General features: G+C 41.1%; 1 protein-coding gene across 8 annotated transcripts in view; it reads left to right on the top strand.

The window, feature by feature from the left end:
• LOC130914451 (adhesion G protein-coupled receptor B1-like) overlaps nucleotides 1-19,103 on the top strand; it is a 428,372-nt gene that overhangs the window by 132,304 nt on the left and 276,965 nt on the right. For all 8 annotated transcript variants that reach the window (XR_009062924.1, XR_009062926.1, XM_057833647.1 and 5 more), the window contains exon 13: nucleotides 7,599-7,742. Coding sequence is in view for 6 of the 8 variants with exons in the window: in XM_057833647.1 (XP_057689630.1) it covers nucleotides 7,599-7,742 (144 nt within the window). In the remaining 2 variants the exon portion in view is untranslated. The remainder of the gene's footprint in view (nucleotides 1-7,598; nucleotides 7,743-19,103) is intronic.

Here is a 19,103-nt window from a genome sequence, read left to right as displayed (position 1 = left end):
CCGGACGGTTTCGAGGAAATTGTGGTCCATTCTGCACCATTAACACTGTGTATAGTGGAGATGGGGTACTGCTGACTTCGACTCGGGACATCGTGAGTCGGTGGGGAGAATACTTGGAAGACCTCTTCAAGCAGAAATGTGAAATAATTTAATAACATGACAAATAGGGTCACAATTAAAGTAATTAAACATTTATATGTTGTATATTTGACAAAATAATCGCGTTTCCGAAGTTCAAGCCTGAAAGGGGACGAACCCTGAAGTGATACGTCACACCGGGAACAGCGATGGCAGCTCCATACATACGGCCGCCATACAAAGCCCTTCAAACAATGATTCAAACAGCGATATAAGCGATAGATCGAGCGCAAGGGAGGAGATCCAAGTTTTTGAAGAGTTGGAGGAAGAAGAGGAGGTTGGAATTTTATGTTGGACCTAACATGTATTGGCCAGACGCTAATCAGGATGCAAACAATGTCTAGACTACCTGACATGGAATGGGTACAAGACCCATCGAGATTACAAGATTGGCAAGATATAGGCTGTTATTATTTTCATGATTTGAAGATGCAGGCATTTGCACATAATTTTATGTTTTTGTCTATCTGATGACGTTGTTAAAAAAAATAATAATCAGACTTCATGTTCATTTTGGCAGATCCAGCAGCTCTCGTGCATAAAAAATAATAATATAAGAACGTTGTGGGGAAAGAAGGAGATGAGTCGTTGATGGCTTTCTCCACTTTATTGTGGCAACAATAAGAAAACAAAATAATAGCGGACTGCCGCCACATTCGACCGCGAAGTTTTGCTTCTCGCTGATCTCCTCCTCGCCTCCTACTACTCCAGCGTCTCTTTAAACGGATCGTGCATAGTGTCTTGTTCTGAGCTTTTTACTTACAAATGTATCAAACACACGACGTGCTGACAACTTTGTTTCTTTATTAACACATGGAGCTAACAGAACACAGCTCGGGGCTCTCGGCAGGAAGTGGCGTCTAATGGCGTGAGGAAATGTAGTTTTTTCACACAAGCGAACAGATTACATAGCACCACTTCAGTGTTGTACCGAGACTACATTTCCCATGATTTACTGCGTGACCTGCGCGCTCGCTGATTCACTGCCAGACATTAAAAGCAACACGCTTGTTGTTGTCACCTGTCAGCGGCTCTCGTACGTAAAACACAAACTAGAAGGCTATCAAGCGATCACCGTGAAGGAAACGCCGTACCGTACAAATGCAATGCAATGCTTGAAGCATGAAGGTGGAAATACATAATACAAATACAAATAAATGTGCACAAACTCACCGGCAGTGTGTGTCTCTTACGGCAACGTGACCGTGAATTACTGCGACGCCGACCCGCTTATAAACCCTACCCACGTGACGTCACAACTCCTTCCTCCTGACTGGTGCCGCCCAGTTGTCCGTCAACACATCATGTTTCCCTGTTACGGCTACGTACATTCGTCCTATTTACGACGTGTTTTTCTGCTCGTTAACATTAATAATCAAAATGGTGAAGGCGTGTGTGGCGGTCGGTTGCAATAACAGAGAAGATAGACGGAGAAGACGGAGAGACTTGAAGTTCTACCGGATTCCGAGAGACCCGGAGAGAAGAGAGCGAGATGGGCTGCTGCAATTCGACGAGAAAACTGGGCTCCAAACGATTACCACAGATTATGTAGTAGTCATTTTATATCTGGTAAGATGCATTTAATATATATTTAGAGGGTTTTGGGCTGACAACCACAATTAAGATCATTGCTAGGCTAATCGCCGACAACATACACGTATGTATGTAGTGAGAGTGCTATCGCTAAACCATATAAACATTAAAAGCCCTAACTCCATTGACAAACGACATGAAATACATTAGACTTGACAGTGGATGTTAGCAATAACAAAAGATTTTGAATTGAAAATTTCGTAACTCACCTTTCCAAGCACAAGATAGATTCCTGCCGAATTTCCGTGGACGAGGACCTGTTTCACCCAACCAGCAACGAAGTATTTATAAGCCTCCAAGCTCTTAAAGTTTTTCAAACTTTCGTGAGAATAGGCTGATTTTGTGTGGACAAGATAGTTGTACAGTTCAGGGTAGCTAGCAGATGTCAGGCAAATACGGCGGAGACAGTGGGTCGAAAAACATCGATTTAGGCATCAAATATGGATCTGGCGAATGGATAAACTGAAGCTTTTCCACATAACGCCTTTTATGCAACGCATCAAGTGAGTTTACGGCATCCGAAAGCACCGGGTCTTCCATGAAATGCATTATAAATTGCTCGATCAATTGAGACCATTGATAATACAGACACAAAATGACGGACAAGTGGGCGGAACCATACAGCGAGCACGTGATTTTGTGACGTCGGTGGGTAGGGTCGATATGCACATCCACACCCCTTTCCCGATTGACAGTGGATTAACCCTTTCGGACAAGATCGTAGATGACGCACAATTTAAACAAGCTTAACCTAGCAAATGCAACAACAACTATGATCGGGGATTGCCACGAGTTAACTTTCGGCTAACGTCGCTAGCTTATATTGTTCATTCCACAACAGTTGGCAGCTCTGCTTTGATAAAGTCATTGGTCATCTATCCAAAAATCACACTTACTTTTTGGCAAATCCTTGATCATAAGCAGACCAGTTAAGGAAGCAGGCTTCTTCCAAGTGTTTGCAGCAGAGAACACTACTCGATGATGGCGTGAAATTCATACGCTTCGTGCGAACGAAAGATGTCCATTTACGTGCCCTGCTATCCTTTGGCCACTCATACAACTTTTCGTTTGAGTGAGAACAAAACATCGCCACACACCGCCGTGGCATCTTACCGAGAAGCAATGCAACAAACAATACTGTTCTATGGCGGACTTCCTTTGCACTACCATGTGTGACGTAATTTCCGAAGATTGCCGAAGAAAAGCATTTTCGTTGTCAAGGGCGTTGCTATGGGTTAAACCAGTACTTCTCAAATCGTGGGTGGCGCATGTGACCTCGGGGAAGATGCTTTTTTTTTTTGGCTGTACTAGAATAAAGTGTAGTGTACTTGCACATCCACTCAGTGGGTGGCAGTGGCGCTCTCATTTTCAAAGTGCGCGCAGTATTTTTGAGGTAAGCAAGAGCACACAGAAGAGAGATATGAAGAGCTGTGCGGCTGTGCCGTTTTCGAAAGCCGTTTTCTGGTCGGACTCACGCAGCAACCCACTGTCTTCTCCGGTTCTCACGTGTCCGCCCGAGAAGTGCCATTTTCGGCTTGGGATCGTCACAACGACCGCTCTCACCTACGGTTCTCCCTCGGCCGCCGAGAATGCGCTTTTTTCCGGGCCGTTTGCCTTTTGGCTTTGACATTTAATACAGTGGTAGATGAGGAAAGACCACTTTTTACTGTGTCTAAAAATGATTATAGCGGACAGCCGGAAGCCAAATCAATTAAAACGCCACTTAAAGACATTAGACCCCAATCTCATTGATAAGCCGCTTGGTTGTTTTTCAGCGAAAACGTGCCAAATATTGCCAACAATCATCCCGCCTTGTCAGTGTTATATAAGTAAACCAGTAAGCACTGTTGGCATGCTCAGTGCAAAATAACCCCACACCATTGCAAACTGGAGGTGATACTGTGAGGAGCAAAAATAAAAACTGTCCTTCTGTCCAAAGACACCCTTTTTTTCTTCTATTCAGTTTTGTTTTCTGTCAATTTTTTTGGCATATTGTACTAATGAGTAAATGTTTCTAATCAATTTGAATTTGTTATTATTTACTGATTTTATTTTTCAGTATCAAATGGTCAAAAATGTACGTTGAGTGTATTTTTACAGTTTGGATGTGATTTTTTTTTTTTTTTTGTAATTCAGGCAAATTGATGCGCGTTAAGTCTTTTCCGTTACAAACAAAACAATGTTAATAAAGTTATACTTCATAGGTTGATCCTGTTATTTTCTCTAATAGAAAAAAATGACACAATGTGAGGCAGAGGCGTACTTATTATAATATAATTGACAAATGATACTATTTACAGTGGCAGCAGAGTTTGGGGGGGTGCGAAACATTTATGTCTTCCTTGGGGGGGGCGTAGCAAAAAATAATTGAGAAGCACTGGGTTAAACAAAGAATCTGGAAGGGTTGCGTTAAAAAAAATAACGAAAATATGCTTATAACTGTTTAGCCACTGATATTATTCAAAAACATGGTTGGCCAACCTTACTTCACATTTCCGCTTTCAGTTCCACTGAGACAACTTCCTTCCAGGAAGCAGAGTCTTGGGACTCCGAGGTGGGCTCTCCTATCTCTAGGGTCGAAGTCACTAAGGTGGTTGGAAAGGGTGGATGAGATCCGCCTGGAGTTCCTAAAGGCTCTGGATGTTGTGGGGCTGTCATGGTTGACACGTCTCTACAACATCGTATGGACAACGGGGACAGTGCCTCTGGATTGGCAGATCGGAGGGTGTGTTCCAATTATAGAGAGATCACACTCCTCAGCCTCCCCGATATAGTCTATTCAGGGGTGCTGGAGAGGAGGGTCCATCGGGAAGTCGAATCTCTGATTCAGGAGGACCAGTATGGTTTTCGTCTCGGCCGTGGAAAAGTGGACCAGCATGGGAGTTCGCCCAACAAATCTACATGTGTTTTGTAGACTTGGAGAAGGCGTTCGACCATGTGTTCGACCGGGGAGTCCTCTGGGGGTTGCTCCAGGAGTACGGGGTACTGAGCCCCTTGGTAAGGGCTGTTCGGTCCCTGTACGACCGGTGTCAGTGTTTGGTCCGCGTTGCCCGCAGTAAGTCGAATTCGTTACCAGTGAGGGTTGGACCCCGCCAAGGCTGCCCTTTGTCACCAATTCTGTTCATTATTTTTATGAACAGAATTTCTAGGCGCAGCCGAAGCGTTGAAGAGGTCCTGTTTGGTGGTCTCAGCATTGCATCTCTGCTTTTTGCAGATGATGTGGTGCTGTTGGCCTCATCAAGCCCTGACCTCCAACTCTCTCTGGAGCGGTTTGCAGCCGAGTGTGAAGCGGTTGGTATGAAGATCAGCACCTCCAAATCCGAGACCATGGTCCTCAGTCGGAAAAGGGTGGCGTGCCCTCTCCAGGTCGAGGATGAGATCCTGCCCCAAGTGGAGGAGTTCAAGTATCTTAGGAAGGGAGTAGGAGGGAGCGGGAGATCGACAAGCGGATCGGTGCAGCGTTTGCAGTGATACAGACTCTGCACCAGTCTGTAGTGGTGAAGAAGGAGCTGAGCCGAAAGGCGAAGCTCTCAATTTACCAGTCAATCTACGTTCTTACCCTCACCTATGGTCACGAGTTGTGGGTCGTGGGTCGAAAAGACAAGATCCCGGATACAACTTGCCAAAATGAGTTTCCATCGCAGAAGCTCGGTCATCCGGGAGGGACTCGGTGTCGAGTCGCTACTCCTCCACATTGAGAGGAGCCAGATGAGCACAGTTGCAGACAGGAAGAGACTGCAGAGGGTGACCAACACTGCAAGATCATCGGCAACCCCCTGCCTACGTTGACTGACATCTACAACTCCAGATGCCTGAACAGAGCAAAAAGCATCATAAAGGACAGTAACACCCCGGCTTCCATCTGTTAAACCTGCTACCCTCTGGTAGGCGATACAGGTCCATATCAGCCAGAACAAACAGACTCAGAGACAGCTTCTTCCCTAAAGCTGTCACGATACTCAACTCTAGTTTGCATTGAAAAACTGATATATTTGCACTGGGGGTCACCTGCATCTCTTGACATAGGACACTTGAACTCAGACAGAGAACTGCAAACTGCCATTTGCACAATAACTGTAATAAACTATATATATATATATATATATATATATTTCCCCCCCAGCACTGTTAATAACCAATATTTATTACTGAATGCTACTATCACAGGTCACCTTACCTATACTGCAAGAGTATCACTATTTCAAGACTTATTTATATTGTGGTTTTATTGTGTACATACTTTTTAATCCATTCTTTGTGTGTGTGTGTGTGTGTGTGTGTGTGTGTGTGTGTGTGTGTGTGTGTGCGTGTGTGTGGGTGTGCACTCCATGGGGCAGCTTTGAATCTCATGACACTTTGTGTAATGACAATAAAGGTGTTCTATTCTATTCTATTCTATTCTATTCTATTCTATTCTATTCTATTCTATTCTATTCTATTCTATTCTATTCTATTCTATTCTATTCTTTCGAATAATCAGATAACAAACATTTAATGCGTTGCAGAATAAATTTTAGAATATGTGAAACAAACATTTATTTTGGCTTGCTAAGATTGCATTTTCAAAAGAGCATTAAATGCTAATACAAAATTTTAAAAAATTCTTCAGACTATACAGAATTCATTTCAGAAGAGCAATAAATGCATTAAAAACTAAATTAAAATACCTGAGCTTAGCCTTAAAGGGTAAAAAAATTATTAAATAAGGGTCTAAGCACAACAAAAGAAGAATTGGCTAACTTGCATAGCAAAAGTACACTAGCTTAAATGCTATAAAATGGTAACTTTATTTATTTTTTAACAGAGCTTTTAACAAATCGTTCAAACACGTATTCCCACACAAAACTAGCTCAAACAAAAACATACCTTCTGTAGGTCTTAACAGGGAGCAGCTGAATTCAGCCATGTTAGATGAGGTATGGCATATTTTTACTATGCCACTAGAGGGCACTGTATCCAGCCAAATTAATAAAACTAAATGCAACACTTTCAAAACAAACCATTACAATGTTACTCTAATTAAATGAATCCTCGAAGCAGAAAAATTTTATTTGATGCTTTTTTTCTTATCAAACTACTCGAGTTAATCGATTAATTGCTGCAGCACTAATTTTCACATAATTTTCTCTTCCAGCTCGTATAACCTCTGAAAACAAGATTAAAATAAAATAAAATAAATAAAAGAATACTGTAAAGAATTCTCCATTTACTTCTCAGAAAAAAAATCATTCAAAATATTGTGCTTTCAAAATGATATGTAAATCTTTAATACTTGGTTGAAAATACTTATGCCTTATCCCTGGGGCTTATGCCACTGAGATACATCAGATCATCTCTTTGATGGTTTTGGGTCTGGTGTCGCTCATTTCTCTTGATAATACCCAATTAATTCTGAATTGGGTTGAAGTACGGTGAGTTGGTTAGCCCGCCAAGCACTGTGATGGCATTGCCATCAACTAGGTTTTGGTGGTATGTGTCGGGGCCAGGTCCTGCTAGAAGATGAAATCTGTATCGTCATACAGCAGAAGCTGTGACAGTTCATAGCGTTTTTTTTTTTTTTTAAACGATCCAGGTCTTCTCAGACATGGATCTCACACATCACAGACCACTAATCGTTTCAAACTGGTTTATCTTCACATCTCTAAAAATTTAGTATTTTGTATTTTCATACCAGAAAAGGCCATGTATTTTGTGTATTACCATATATAATATTTTTTTAATACATTCAATGTATATTTTACCAATCTGTGTGCAACTCTGACGTTGTCATACATGCATCATTTACTAGTTTGTTGTTATAAAAGAAAAATTCAATTCAATGTATTTCTTGGTTAATGGGTCAATAACTTCCGTCTTATCTTCTACAGTTTTAAGCATTCACAAGCGTCCATTGCTGAGTAATGCAGATATCACCTTCCCAATGAAGGGCTGGAGGGGCATGGTTGATTGGGCCCGCCACTCAGAGGACAGAGTCATCATTCCAAAACGAATCCTACTAACAGGCAAGCCAGGTGAGTGCTGTACACAATTCACTACACGATGAGATCCACAGTAATTTCGCAAACTTTCAGTGCCTCCACAAAGAAAACTGCCTGGCTACATTTACCATTAGGCTGCTATTTTATTTATTCATTCATTTTGAAAACAATGTCGGTTGTATGGGCGGGCCACTTGAGCTGAGGAGTATCTTTTCAAGGAACTGTGTGTATCGGCTGTGGCATTGTAAAACTGCACTGCCCTCTAATGCATGGCATGAATACTACATCCTTTTCATGTGGAATTGCGGTGTCGTTCGATAGGAGCGCGTAATGGGTTGTTTTGTGTTGATTCGGTGGAAGCGTCACTGTGGAAACGGGCCCACAGTGTGGGTGCTCAAAAGCTGTATTCGCACCCAAACTGTTGCAAGACAACATGTTGCTCGTGCTATGCCCATAACCAGAAGCATAGCTAAGGTTGCGCAATTAGAAAAGGATATGCATATACGTCATGCAATTGTACTACAAGTACGTTAATCTACACTACAAGAACGTGTGCATAATTGTGTTTTTGCGTGTACTTAAACCACAAGTACGTAAACTTGTATACTCGCATGTACTCACACTACAGTTCCATGTACTTGTGTGTACTTGTACTACAAGCATGTGTACTTGTATACAAGCCTTTGTACTACTAGCACATGTACTTGTACCACAAGTACAGTAGGTGTATTTGTATGTATCTTATTTTCCGCACTATAGGGTGCACCTTCAATGAATGGCCTATTTCAAAACAGTTTTCATGTATAGGGCACACTGCATTATAAGGCGCAGTAGTAATAGTTGTTGGTAGTGGCGGGATAAGTTGTTCACTTGAGGAAACAAATCCATTCCAGTCTGTTCAGTAAAAAGACTCGTTCAAACAAATCGTTCACCGAATCGTTCGCCTCCCTCATCCCCCCACCCCATCCACCCAAATGAATTGTTCAGTTAGTGATTAGAAAGTGACGTTGCCAAATGAATCGTCAAAGACCGCTTAGCAATATAACTGAACTTGCTTGGTCACTCCCCCTCTTGCACACAGGCTCCTCATTGGCCGGTCGTTGTAGATTCAGAAGTGAGTGACAGACTGTATCATTCTGTTTTCGCTGCCTCGTCTCTACCCCGCCGTTGCAATAACGAGGGAGAACTTTCGCGTCGTCTATCATATTTCTTTGGGATCAAAGTCATGGCTCGTGCTTGCATTTTGATGTAGGACACTGTTAAACATTTTCCTTTTGTGGATTTGGGGTCGGGGGCGCACGGACTTTCTCTAGCATGATCTTGATCACATATGCAATATTGCCACTACTAGCCTACGTGACACGCTTGCTGTCACGCAAATAAAAAGAGAAATCGAGTTTAATTTCTAAATATTGAACGACCAACACATCATATTTTGCTTATACCTATTATTTTTGGTGACTATCGTTAAAACTAAAGTAAATAGCTGGTTGTCAAATGTATTGCTCTGAAATGAAAACAATACTATATTTTGACATAAAGCAGTTTCATTGCAAATCATTATTGAGATGATCGTATTGAAATATCATTTTTGCTCTGGTATTAATAAATAAATAATCCAGTCAGCTCCCCTGTCGTCCCCTCATCACAGATCGTCAAATGCTGATGAGAAACAATTGTTTGCTCTTTACAATGTCGCCTTTCCACTCTCATTATTCTGTTTAGAAGAATGGAGACATATTGCTACATCTCCCGTGCCCGCGTGCGATGTTTTTGGGCACTTGAGTAGCATATGATGGACGGATGGACATTAATTTGTCAAACGAACCAACACCCGACACGCTCTGACACGAAAAATAAATAAATAAATAAAACACTCTGAAAAAATTTACATGTATATACTGTTACATTGCAAATCAGTATTATGGTGATCATACTAAATATTTATTTTCCTGTGCAGAGATGAGGTAAATATCGCTGCCATGAAGCCTCCATACAGTGACAGTTCTCTCCCCCCTCCACTGCCGTCATGCGACCGCAGCTCAGCTTTTGCTTGCCTCGTAGCTACTAGCGAAAGAGTTTTAAACTACTGTAAATTGGATAGTATGTCGTCATATGTAGTCCCGAGTCCTTTCATTTTTTTGTCTCGTTCACTGCGTGACTGGAAAGTCAAGTTAGCAGCAATCTCGGTCAGGAGCCGGAGGACCGAGTAAGTGAACGGGAAGTTACATAACTCAGTCTTGCCCCCTGCATGCACGCTGGCTGCTTATTGGCAACACGTGGAAGTGAGTGACAGACGCTCTGATTCTGTTTCCACTCCCTCCCCTGCCCGCAATGAGGCTGGCGTCTGATTGGTCGTGTGTGATGTTAGAAGACTCTGCCGCTTGCTCAATGCCCTCCCACTCAGCAAGCAAGCCCCAGCTTCCTAGAACTAATTAGTGCAGAAGGTGATTAGTTCGGTCTCGTTCACCGAAACAATTCGTTCAAAAAGAATGAATCATTCACGACCGATACAACACTAGTTGTTGGGCTTACATTATGGACCAACTACATGAAGCTGCGCTACAGGGAATGTCATGCCATGATTGACCAATTCTGATCCATGTATAAGGCGCGTCGGATTATAAGGCGCAATATCGGCTTTTGAGAAAATTGAAGGCTTTTAGGTGAGCCTTATAGTGCGTAAAATAGGGTACTTGTACTAAAATTATGTGTACTTGCGTGTACTTGTACAATTGGAATCTGTTCTTGTACTACAAGTACGTGTCCTTGCGTGTACTTGTACTACAAGTAAGTGCACTATTACTACAAGTATGTGTATTTGCACGTACTTGGACAACAAGCGCATACGTACCATAAGTACATATACATGTACTAAAAGCAAATGCACTTGCGTGTACTTGTACTACTGCTCGGGCCCTAATTAAGCTTGCAGTGCACTGTTCAAACAGAACAACCTCATTTTAAGAAATTATTTGACTCAGTGATTTATGTTACCTCCAGGCTATTTTTTCTTTTGTTGGACACAGACAGTCTGGTTTATATGCATGTCAGACACGCCAGAGCAAATTTAGATGAATAGGAAACAAAATGCATAATCTCTTTTACACGTATTCATGCACGACTCACTTGGTTCACGTTGGATGCTCAGCTGTTGCCTGGGAGCGACTTTTTCTGCCTCAAGCCTGGCATACTATGAAGATGCCATATAGTGTCCTAGAAGAGGAGAGCTGGATGTTTTCAGATGGCTCAGCAGATGGGTGCTGTTTTTCATTCTTGACACATCAGCGGGAAGTCAGGGTTCTTCTTGCCTAAGGCCTCTGTGTACGTGAGCTAGATTCCATCCGTCTGCCTGCCAGTTTGTCTATCTACTGTATCTTCCCGCTTGCCTATCTACCTTAGTCAACTCAAAATAGCGCCCCACGGTCTGGGTCCAAGCAAAGTGCCCAGCCTATGTGCTGACTTAGCGGCGGAGTGTCACACAATGAGGCTATTCTATTCTATTCTATTCTATTCTATTCTATTCTATTCTATTCTATTCTATTCTATTCTATTCTATTCTATTCTATTCTATTCTATTCTATTCTATTCTATTCTATTTACCTCGTCCCATACTTTGGCATCTGCGCTTTTCTACATTCAAACAGAGGTCAGTCAGTCCGAGACGAGGTGTGTTCGGAAATTATATGTGGTGCCACTATTCAAATTTAGGAGATGGGAAAACAACCAAATAAACAAAATTGTTCAAATATTAGTAAAATTTTGAAATTAAACAAAATATATCGTTTGCTGGATTTTATGCCAGTTTGGATTTTACGCAAACACCAAAATTGCTGGATGATTTAGATGTTTTTATTAATTTAAAAAAAAAAAAAATCTCCAATAATTGGATTTCTTTGAAGGTAAAAAAAAAAAAAAAACTTTAACATAGGAAAAAAGTAGGACGCAAATTATTTTATTAAATAAAGTTGTTTCAATTCTTAATTAAGGAAATGAATTTTACTGTATATCTAAATTAAATTTGAATTTTATTTTGTTAATTTGATACTTAACTGTTTTATTTAAGATTCAAATAACTTTTCTGAGATAACTAAAAATATATAATGAAAAAAATAATAATTAGAGGCTTTGTAACTAATAATCAGTACTTAATACTAATTAACTAATACTTGCTAATAAACTTGATTAATCACATTTGTTTTGCATATTCATATTTTTCCTAAATAGCTCCAACTTTTAAGTTGAAAGTATTTCAGCTGATGAATTCATCAAATAGTAAAGACAATTACAGTGTTACCTCAAGATACGACATTAATTTGTTCCGGAGTGGCATTTATATAGGCTATATTGGCTGAGCGAAAATTGTGTTGGTTCGTTCCACTAAAGTGGATCTACATAACCTCTGCATTGTAATTTATATACGTTGCTAATTAGTACCAAAAAAAAAAGTTCTACTCACGGTTTCCAGTCATTTTTTAGTAATTAGCGTTTTTGCGTCGGTCTTTTTTTCCCCCGTGGCGCAGTGATATTGATACGGCGGAGTCGCATCGTCAGTGTGTGAAGCCATTTTAGGTCACATGCACCAATAGGAGACGAGGACTGTTGCTATTGGTTTGGAAAACAAACAACATGGCGGCGACCGTGTCAAACTACGACACGAGCGAAGATGAACAAAAGATAAGAAAACCGCATTCGAAATTTAGTCAAAAGGCATCGAAACGATGCTATATGCATTTCTCAACTGTCCAAGGGCGAAAAAGGGCAGGAATTTGGAAAAAACGTGCAGAGCCGCGTGGTTGCGTCAGACAATGGCTTTCTCCCCAGGCTCCGTCGAAGGATATTGCTGAAAATCCGTCGACTGGGATTTTTAACGACATTCACTACAGGTAAGCCACACGCACGCCTTTGCTACAGGGTTAATTGTTATTAACCTACACTCACAAAAATCTTATTTAAACTAGTGTTGTAACGATACCATTTTTTAGCCCAGATATAAATACCACTTTGTTATAAAATGTATGTACAGGGTATAGAAAGTGAATCCAGTAGAACTTTTTATTGCATACCTGTTATGGGTGACAATGGTTAAATAAACCTTTTGGCTCAAGAACATCAAGCTGTAGTCAATAAAAGCCCTGATACTGACGTGGCAGTGACTGCTGTAAGTCTGCAGATAGATTTACAGTGTAAATTTTTCACAGGAGGAGGCAACAGAACGAAGACTGACGTCTCTGAGGTCTCTGCAGCTCCTGGCACTAGTGTGTGTTTAGCACTTATTGGCATCCATACATTCACAGGTTGTGACTCTGCTTGTGCCTTTCATGGCAAAGGGAAAAAAAAAAAATCTTTTGCACGTCATAAAAAAAGAGTACCTGACTGGGTTTGCAAAGCTGGGCAGCAGTTTTAAACTTGACCTACAAACATTTAACACGTTGTGGAAATACGTGTGCCACCTGTTTGGCCAGTTATATGCCAAAAATGATGCCAAATGCAGATCTTTCTGTATGGCCTCGTCAATCTTGCCAGAACATTCTATTCCGCCAAAAACTGATGCTCTGTACTAACATTGCAGGACAGGAAACTATCAAGCAGCAATTATGAAACGTTGTCTGACAGGTAAAATGTGTGCCCCTTCACCCATTGGGAATGGGTGGGACATTGAGGATGGGCAGTTGGCAGTGACATGGATGACTAAAAATCCTGCCCCTGATACTGTTTTGCAAGTAGTCAACTGTAGTTGAAAGGCAACCAATTGTGACACGGGAAGTTGTTCCTATATGTCTGCAAAACTTTCTTGTACTGATTTATATCGGTGCCAAGCATGCGAGAATGTTTCCAAAGAAACAGAAGACACTTGGATGGGCTGATGACTTTGATGAAAGCGATTTTGAGGAGTAATGTTGTCATGTACAGTTTTACTATTTTTTATTTCTATATATATTATTTTTTAAATTAGTTTTTCAATATTTGTATGTGTATTTTTATAGTATGAGACATTTCCATGTTTAAATAAATGTTGTGTACCAACAGTACCATACTTGAATGATTCCAACCTTTTGTGTATATACAGTGTGATTAAAAAAGGCTGTGGCAAAATCATAATGCCATGTCAAAAACAAAAAACATTAAAAAAAAACAAACTCTACCTTGGACAGATGTAGGAAGTAACTATGTTCAATTTCATGTTTTCATAGTATTCAAATATGGCCATCACCAGCAGCATGGACAACATCCAAGTTGACATGAGAATTCCTCCCTCCCGCGTTGATATAGTCTGTTATTCGATCTTTCATGTCATCAATATTAGCTGGAAGTGGTGGAACATACACTTAGTGTATAACATACGTTATGTGCCATAAAGATGGATAATGAACTTTGTCTTTAACATACCAACACGTCCAGCAAGTACTGATGATGTGAACTATCGAACAACAGTTGCAATCAAGACAATAACTGCGACATGCACAAGTTTGAGAGGAATTCTCATCGTGGCTTGATTTTGTCCGTGCTGCTGGGTGTGCTCACATTTGAGCACTTGTGAAACACGAAATAAAACTTGGAAGTTATCTTCAACACGTGTCCATCACTTCTTTTGTGATGTCTTTTATTTTTTAAGTATCACCTTATGATTTTGGCACATTATTTTTTGATCACCCTATAATTTTTTGTCTTATTCCATTTTTGCCATGATTCACATTTAGGAGGGTGTGGTAGCAATTCGGTTGATTTTCAGCCATTTATGATCATGGTGTGCATTTTGTATTTTATATATTTCATTGCATAGTAGGTTGTGATATTTTTAATATATGATACATAAGCCTTTAGCTTAATTCAATATATATTTCATTGTGCTGGGTGCAAATCATTAATGTTGAAGTGTTTCCTTCAAGAAATTAGCTGCATTTGCATTTGATTTCATTTCATTTGATTTCACCTATGTGTATACTAAGGCACCAATACTTGTTTCAAATGTTTGGTAGATGTGTTTATGACATTTGATAAAGATTTTGTGTTGCCAGAATTAATATAACACTTAAAACAAGCAAAAACAGCAACACTAGATCTGTATTTTTGTTTATTCACATCAAGATACATTTCTGGCTGGTGACTAAGTTAGAAGGGTATTGGCTTTGAAAAAATGCATTGAACGCATAGATCCAGCGTAGTGGAATGAAATCCATTTTCTAAGCACTTTTTCCATGGTCCCAATAAAGCCATATTTCCACAAGCTTTTCCATTCGCAGCAGATCCTGGTCAACTCTAATCTTTTAATGGACGATGGTCCCACAGAAGAAGTTGTAGCTGTCAGTGAAGGGTTTTTCAGTTCTGAAAAACACGCACACACACATAAACCATGTGTGAACTGTTTCATCCATATCATATTTACATAATCTTCCAATCCAAATTATCTAGGCTTGTCTATTCTGCCATTTTTTCCTGAATAATATTATCAAATAGGTTTTTGGAACTACAGTTACACAAACTAAATACTATGAAAAACCTATGTTATTTGTCAATCTAAACTTTTTGCTCAAAGTTAACAATCTAACATCATAATAATGACCGCTACAGCCCAGAACTCACATTGCAAGTCTTAACTTCATATGTGATCTGACCAGAAGCCCCCCAACTCCCGTAGTTATTCACAACAAAAGGCGTGTGTGTGGCTTACCTGGAGTCAATGTCGTTAAAAATCCCAGTCGACGCATTTTCAGCAAGATCCTTCGACGGAGCCTGGAGAGAAAGCCATTGTCTGACGTAGCCACGAAGGCTTAGCAAGTTGCATGCCGTTTCGGCCAAATTCCTGCCCTTTTTCGCCCTTGGACAGATGAGAGATGCATAAAGCATCGTTTCCATGCCTTTTGACTACATTTCGAATGCGGTTTTCTTATCTTTTGTTCATCTTCGCTCGTGTCGTAGTTTGACACGGTCGCCGCCATGTTGTTTGTTTTCCAAACCCATAGCAACAATCCTCGTCTCCTATTGGTGCACGTGACGTAAAATGGTTTCACACACTGACGATACGACTCCGCCGTATCAATATCACTGCGCCACGGGGAAAAAAAAGACCGACACAAAAACGCTAATTACTAAAAAATGACTGGAAACCGTGAGTAGAACTTTTTTTTTGGTACTAGTTAGCAACGTATGTATATTATAATGCAGCAGTCATGTAGATCCATTTCAGTGGAACGAAATCTATTTTCTAAGCACTTTTTCCATGGTGCCACTACAGCCTAATATCATGAGTTTTCGGACAATGATTCGCATAATCATGTAAATCGCCTACATTCCCACCTTGCAGACTCAGAGGAAGTGGATTGAAACAAAAAGTGATGTAAAAGTAGGAGATATCGTGATCCTAAAGGACTGTCCAACTAATCGGAATGAATGGCCTATGGCAATAGTGACAGCTGTTTTTCCTTGTTGACCTCCACCAGTTGACTGCTGTTCGCTCAGAGCTTCTCGTTGTCCCAATAATCCGCCACTCCCTCCTGACTTAATTAGGATAATTCTATATTGATAAGATGAAAAAAGTTGATTTTCTCTTTTCACAGATTTTTAATTCTCCTAATGAACAGGAGTAGGACACACCATACCGTAACAAAAAAAAAGAAATCATCACCTAAGCTAAATACATTTATTAAGAAAAGAACAATTAAAGGTGGCTTGCCAAGACAATGCCTTTGAGAAGATCTGCCCTGACCTTTGAACGCATACACTTTTTGTTATTCTCAATGCAAATAGGCAGGCCCCCTTGTTAACTCATGAAGTGGCTAACAAGAAAGTGGAATTTTACTGGGCACCTACGCTTTCTGTTTATGGCCTTGCTTCAGAGAAGAAGCTGAGGATCCAGTATCCAGGATCTTTCGGTCACGAGCCACAGCTTGTTACAATAGGTGAGGGTAGGAATGTAGATCGACCAGTAAATAGAAAGCTTCGCCTTTTGGCTCAGCTCCTCTTCAACACGACAGACCGATGCAGAGTCCGCATCACTGCAGACGCAGCATCGATCAACCTGTTGATCTTCTGCTCCATTTTTCCGTCACTCGTGAACAAGACCCCGAGATACATGAATTCTCCACTTGGGGAAAGACCTCATCTCTAGCTCAGAGAAGGCATTCCACCAGTTCCCAATTGAGGTCCATGGTGTTAGATTTGGAGGTGGTCATTCTCATCCCGACCGCTTCACACTTGGCTGCAAACCGTTCCAGGTAAGAGTTGAAGGTCAAGACCTGATGAAGCCAACAGAACTACATCATCTGCAAAAAGCAGAAATGCAATACTGAGGCCACAGGACCCCCACAATGCCTCGGCTGCGCCTAGATATTCTGTCCATAAAAGTTATGAACAGAGCCGGTGACATAGGGCAGCCTTGGTGATGTCGAACACTCACTGGAAACGGATCCGATTTACAACCAGGTATTCGGACCAATTTCTGATGGCGGGTAGACAGGGACTAGACCCTCCGAATCAGGGATTCCGATCAACCCCCCACAGTTTTTCTGGGAGACACGGTCGAACGCCTTCTGCAAGTCCTTAAAACACACGTAGATTGGCTGGGCGAACTCCCATGACCCCCTGAGAAATGCGCTGAGGCTGTAGAGATGATCCACTGTTCCGCGGCCAGGACGGAAACCATACTGTTCCTCCTGGATTCCTTCCTGATGGACCCTCCGTTCCAGTACCCCTGAGTAGACCATCCCAGAGAAGCTGGGGAATTTGATCCCCCTATAACTGAAACACACCGTCCGCTCCTCTTTTTTGAAAAGAGGGACCACCACTCCGGTCTGCCAGAGGCACTGTCCTTGATGTCCACGTGATGTTGCAGTGGCGTGTCAACCAAGAAAACCCCACAGCATCCAGCGCCTTTAGAAGCTCCGGGAGGATCTGATCCACCCCCAAGGCACTGCCACCGAGGAGCTTTTTAACCACCTTAATGACTTCCAAACCAGAGATAGGAGGACACGCCTCGAAGTTCTCCATGTTCCGCCTCCTGATGGTAAGGCGTGTCGGTGGCGTTGAGGTGGTCTTAATAGTATTCGGTCCACAGGGTGAAAGGATACTAGAATTCAAGTCGTGATCAATGTTGAAAACTGTAGTCATTAAAATATCTGGATGACTCCTTCAGTATTTGAATTGCTTAGTAAGTAATTCATTTTCAAAACAGATAGTATATTAAGTTGAACTAGCAAATGCAATTTCTGGATAAATTGTGATGGTTGGTATATCGGGTCACTTCCTGTTGATTTTGAGGCACTTTGGGGTCATTTCCTGTTGATTTTGTGATATTTCCGGATCACTTTGTTTTGATTCATGTCACTTTCGGTTGACCTGGGGGCATGTCGGGTCATTTCCTGTTGATGTAGGGCAGGGCCGGCCCAGGCCATTTGGGGGCCCTAAGCAAAATAATACCAAGGGGCCCATATTTTTGGCCCACCATTTCGTCACAGTTTACTGTGAAACCCATACATGCAATCCAACCTATATGTCCATATTTTGTATATTAATCAGATTTTGTTGCACTGCATTCTTCAAACTTCTCACCCAAATGATTGTCAGTACTTACATTAGATAACGCCAAACCTTTTTCTAAAAGAGGAAAGAAAGAAGTTAAGGAAGAACTTTTATTTTTTAAGCTTGTAATCAAGTATCAAAACTCAAAAAAGTCAAATAAAGCAAACTGTAGTAAACAAAATAGAATATAAATTAAACAATTGCCAGATTGACCCCTAGCTGGGCCCCCTAGTGGTCAGGGGCCCTAAGCAGCTGCATAGTCTGCGTATAGGCTGCCCTGATGTAGGGGCATGGAGGTACATGAGCGTCGGGGGGGCGGCGTTTTACGGGGGGCAAAAAATGTATACAACTTTTGTGCGCCTTGGTTTGCTGACATGTATTGCTTATTGGAAAAAAATACAAATTGTAGGATGAGATACATTTTGAAATATCCCTTTTAATTTTTTTTAAACCTGAATTTTTGGCAGAATAGTAATTTTTCACGTGTCAAACAAAAGAGCCTGAATTGTGCAAGAATTATGGCCGTTTTGGTATTTGAACGGTGTAGGTTGGTCAAATGATGTGAGCTAGGCTGCACGCCGAAGAAACGCCATTAGAAAAATCAAAGGATGATTGTAATTTTTGGACTATAAAGGCCCACCGGACTCTAAACCGCCACCCAACAGATTTGACACGAAAACTGCATTTGTTCATAGATAAGCCGCACTGGACAATAAGCCGCAGCTGTCCTCACTGTATTATGGGATATTTACACCAAAAGATATTAACCGTTAACACTTTATTTGACGGCGACGTCATAAAACCATCATATTTAGGACATGACACTGTCTTATGGGCATAAATGAATGCTAATGAAAGATGTAATTTAATGTCATC

Source organism: Corythoichthys intestinalis, chromosome 4 (assembly GCF_030265065.1).
Source record: "Corythoichthys intestinalis isolate RoL2023-P3 chromosome 4, ASM3026506v1, whole genome shotgun sequence".
In the NCBI taxonomy this organism is placed as follows: Eukaryota; Metazoa; Chordata; class Actinopteri; order Syngnathiformes; family Syngnathidae; genus Corythoichthys; species Corythoichthys intestinalis.
The sequence above is the reverse complement of the archived record's forward strand: the minus strand, read 5'-3'. Positions and strand labels throughout refer to the sequence as shown.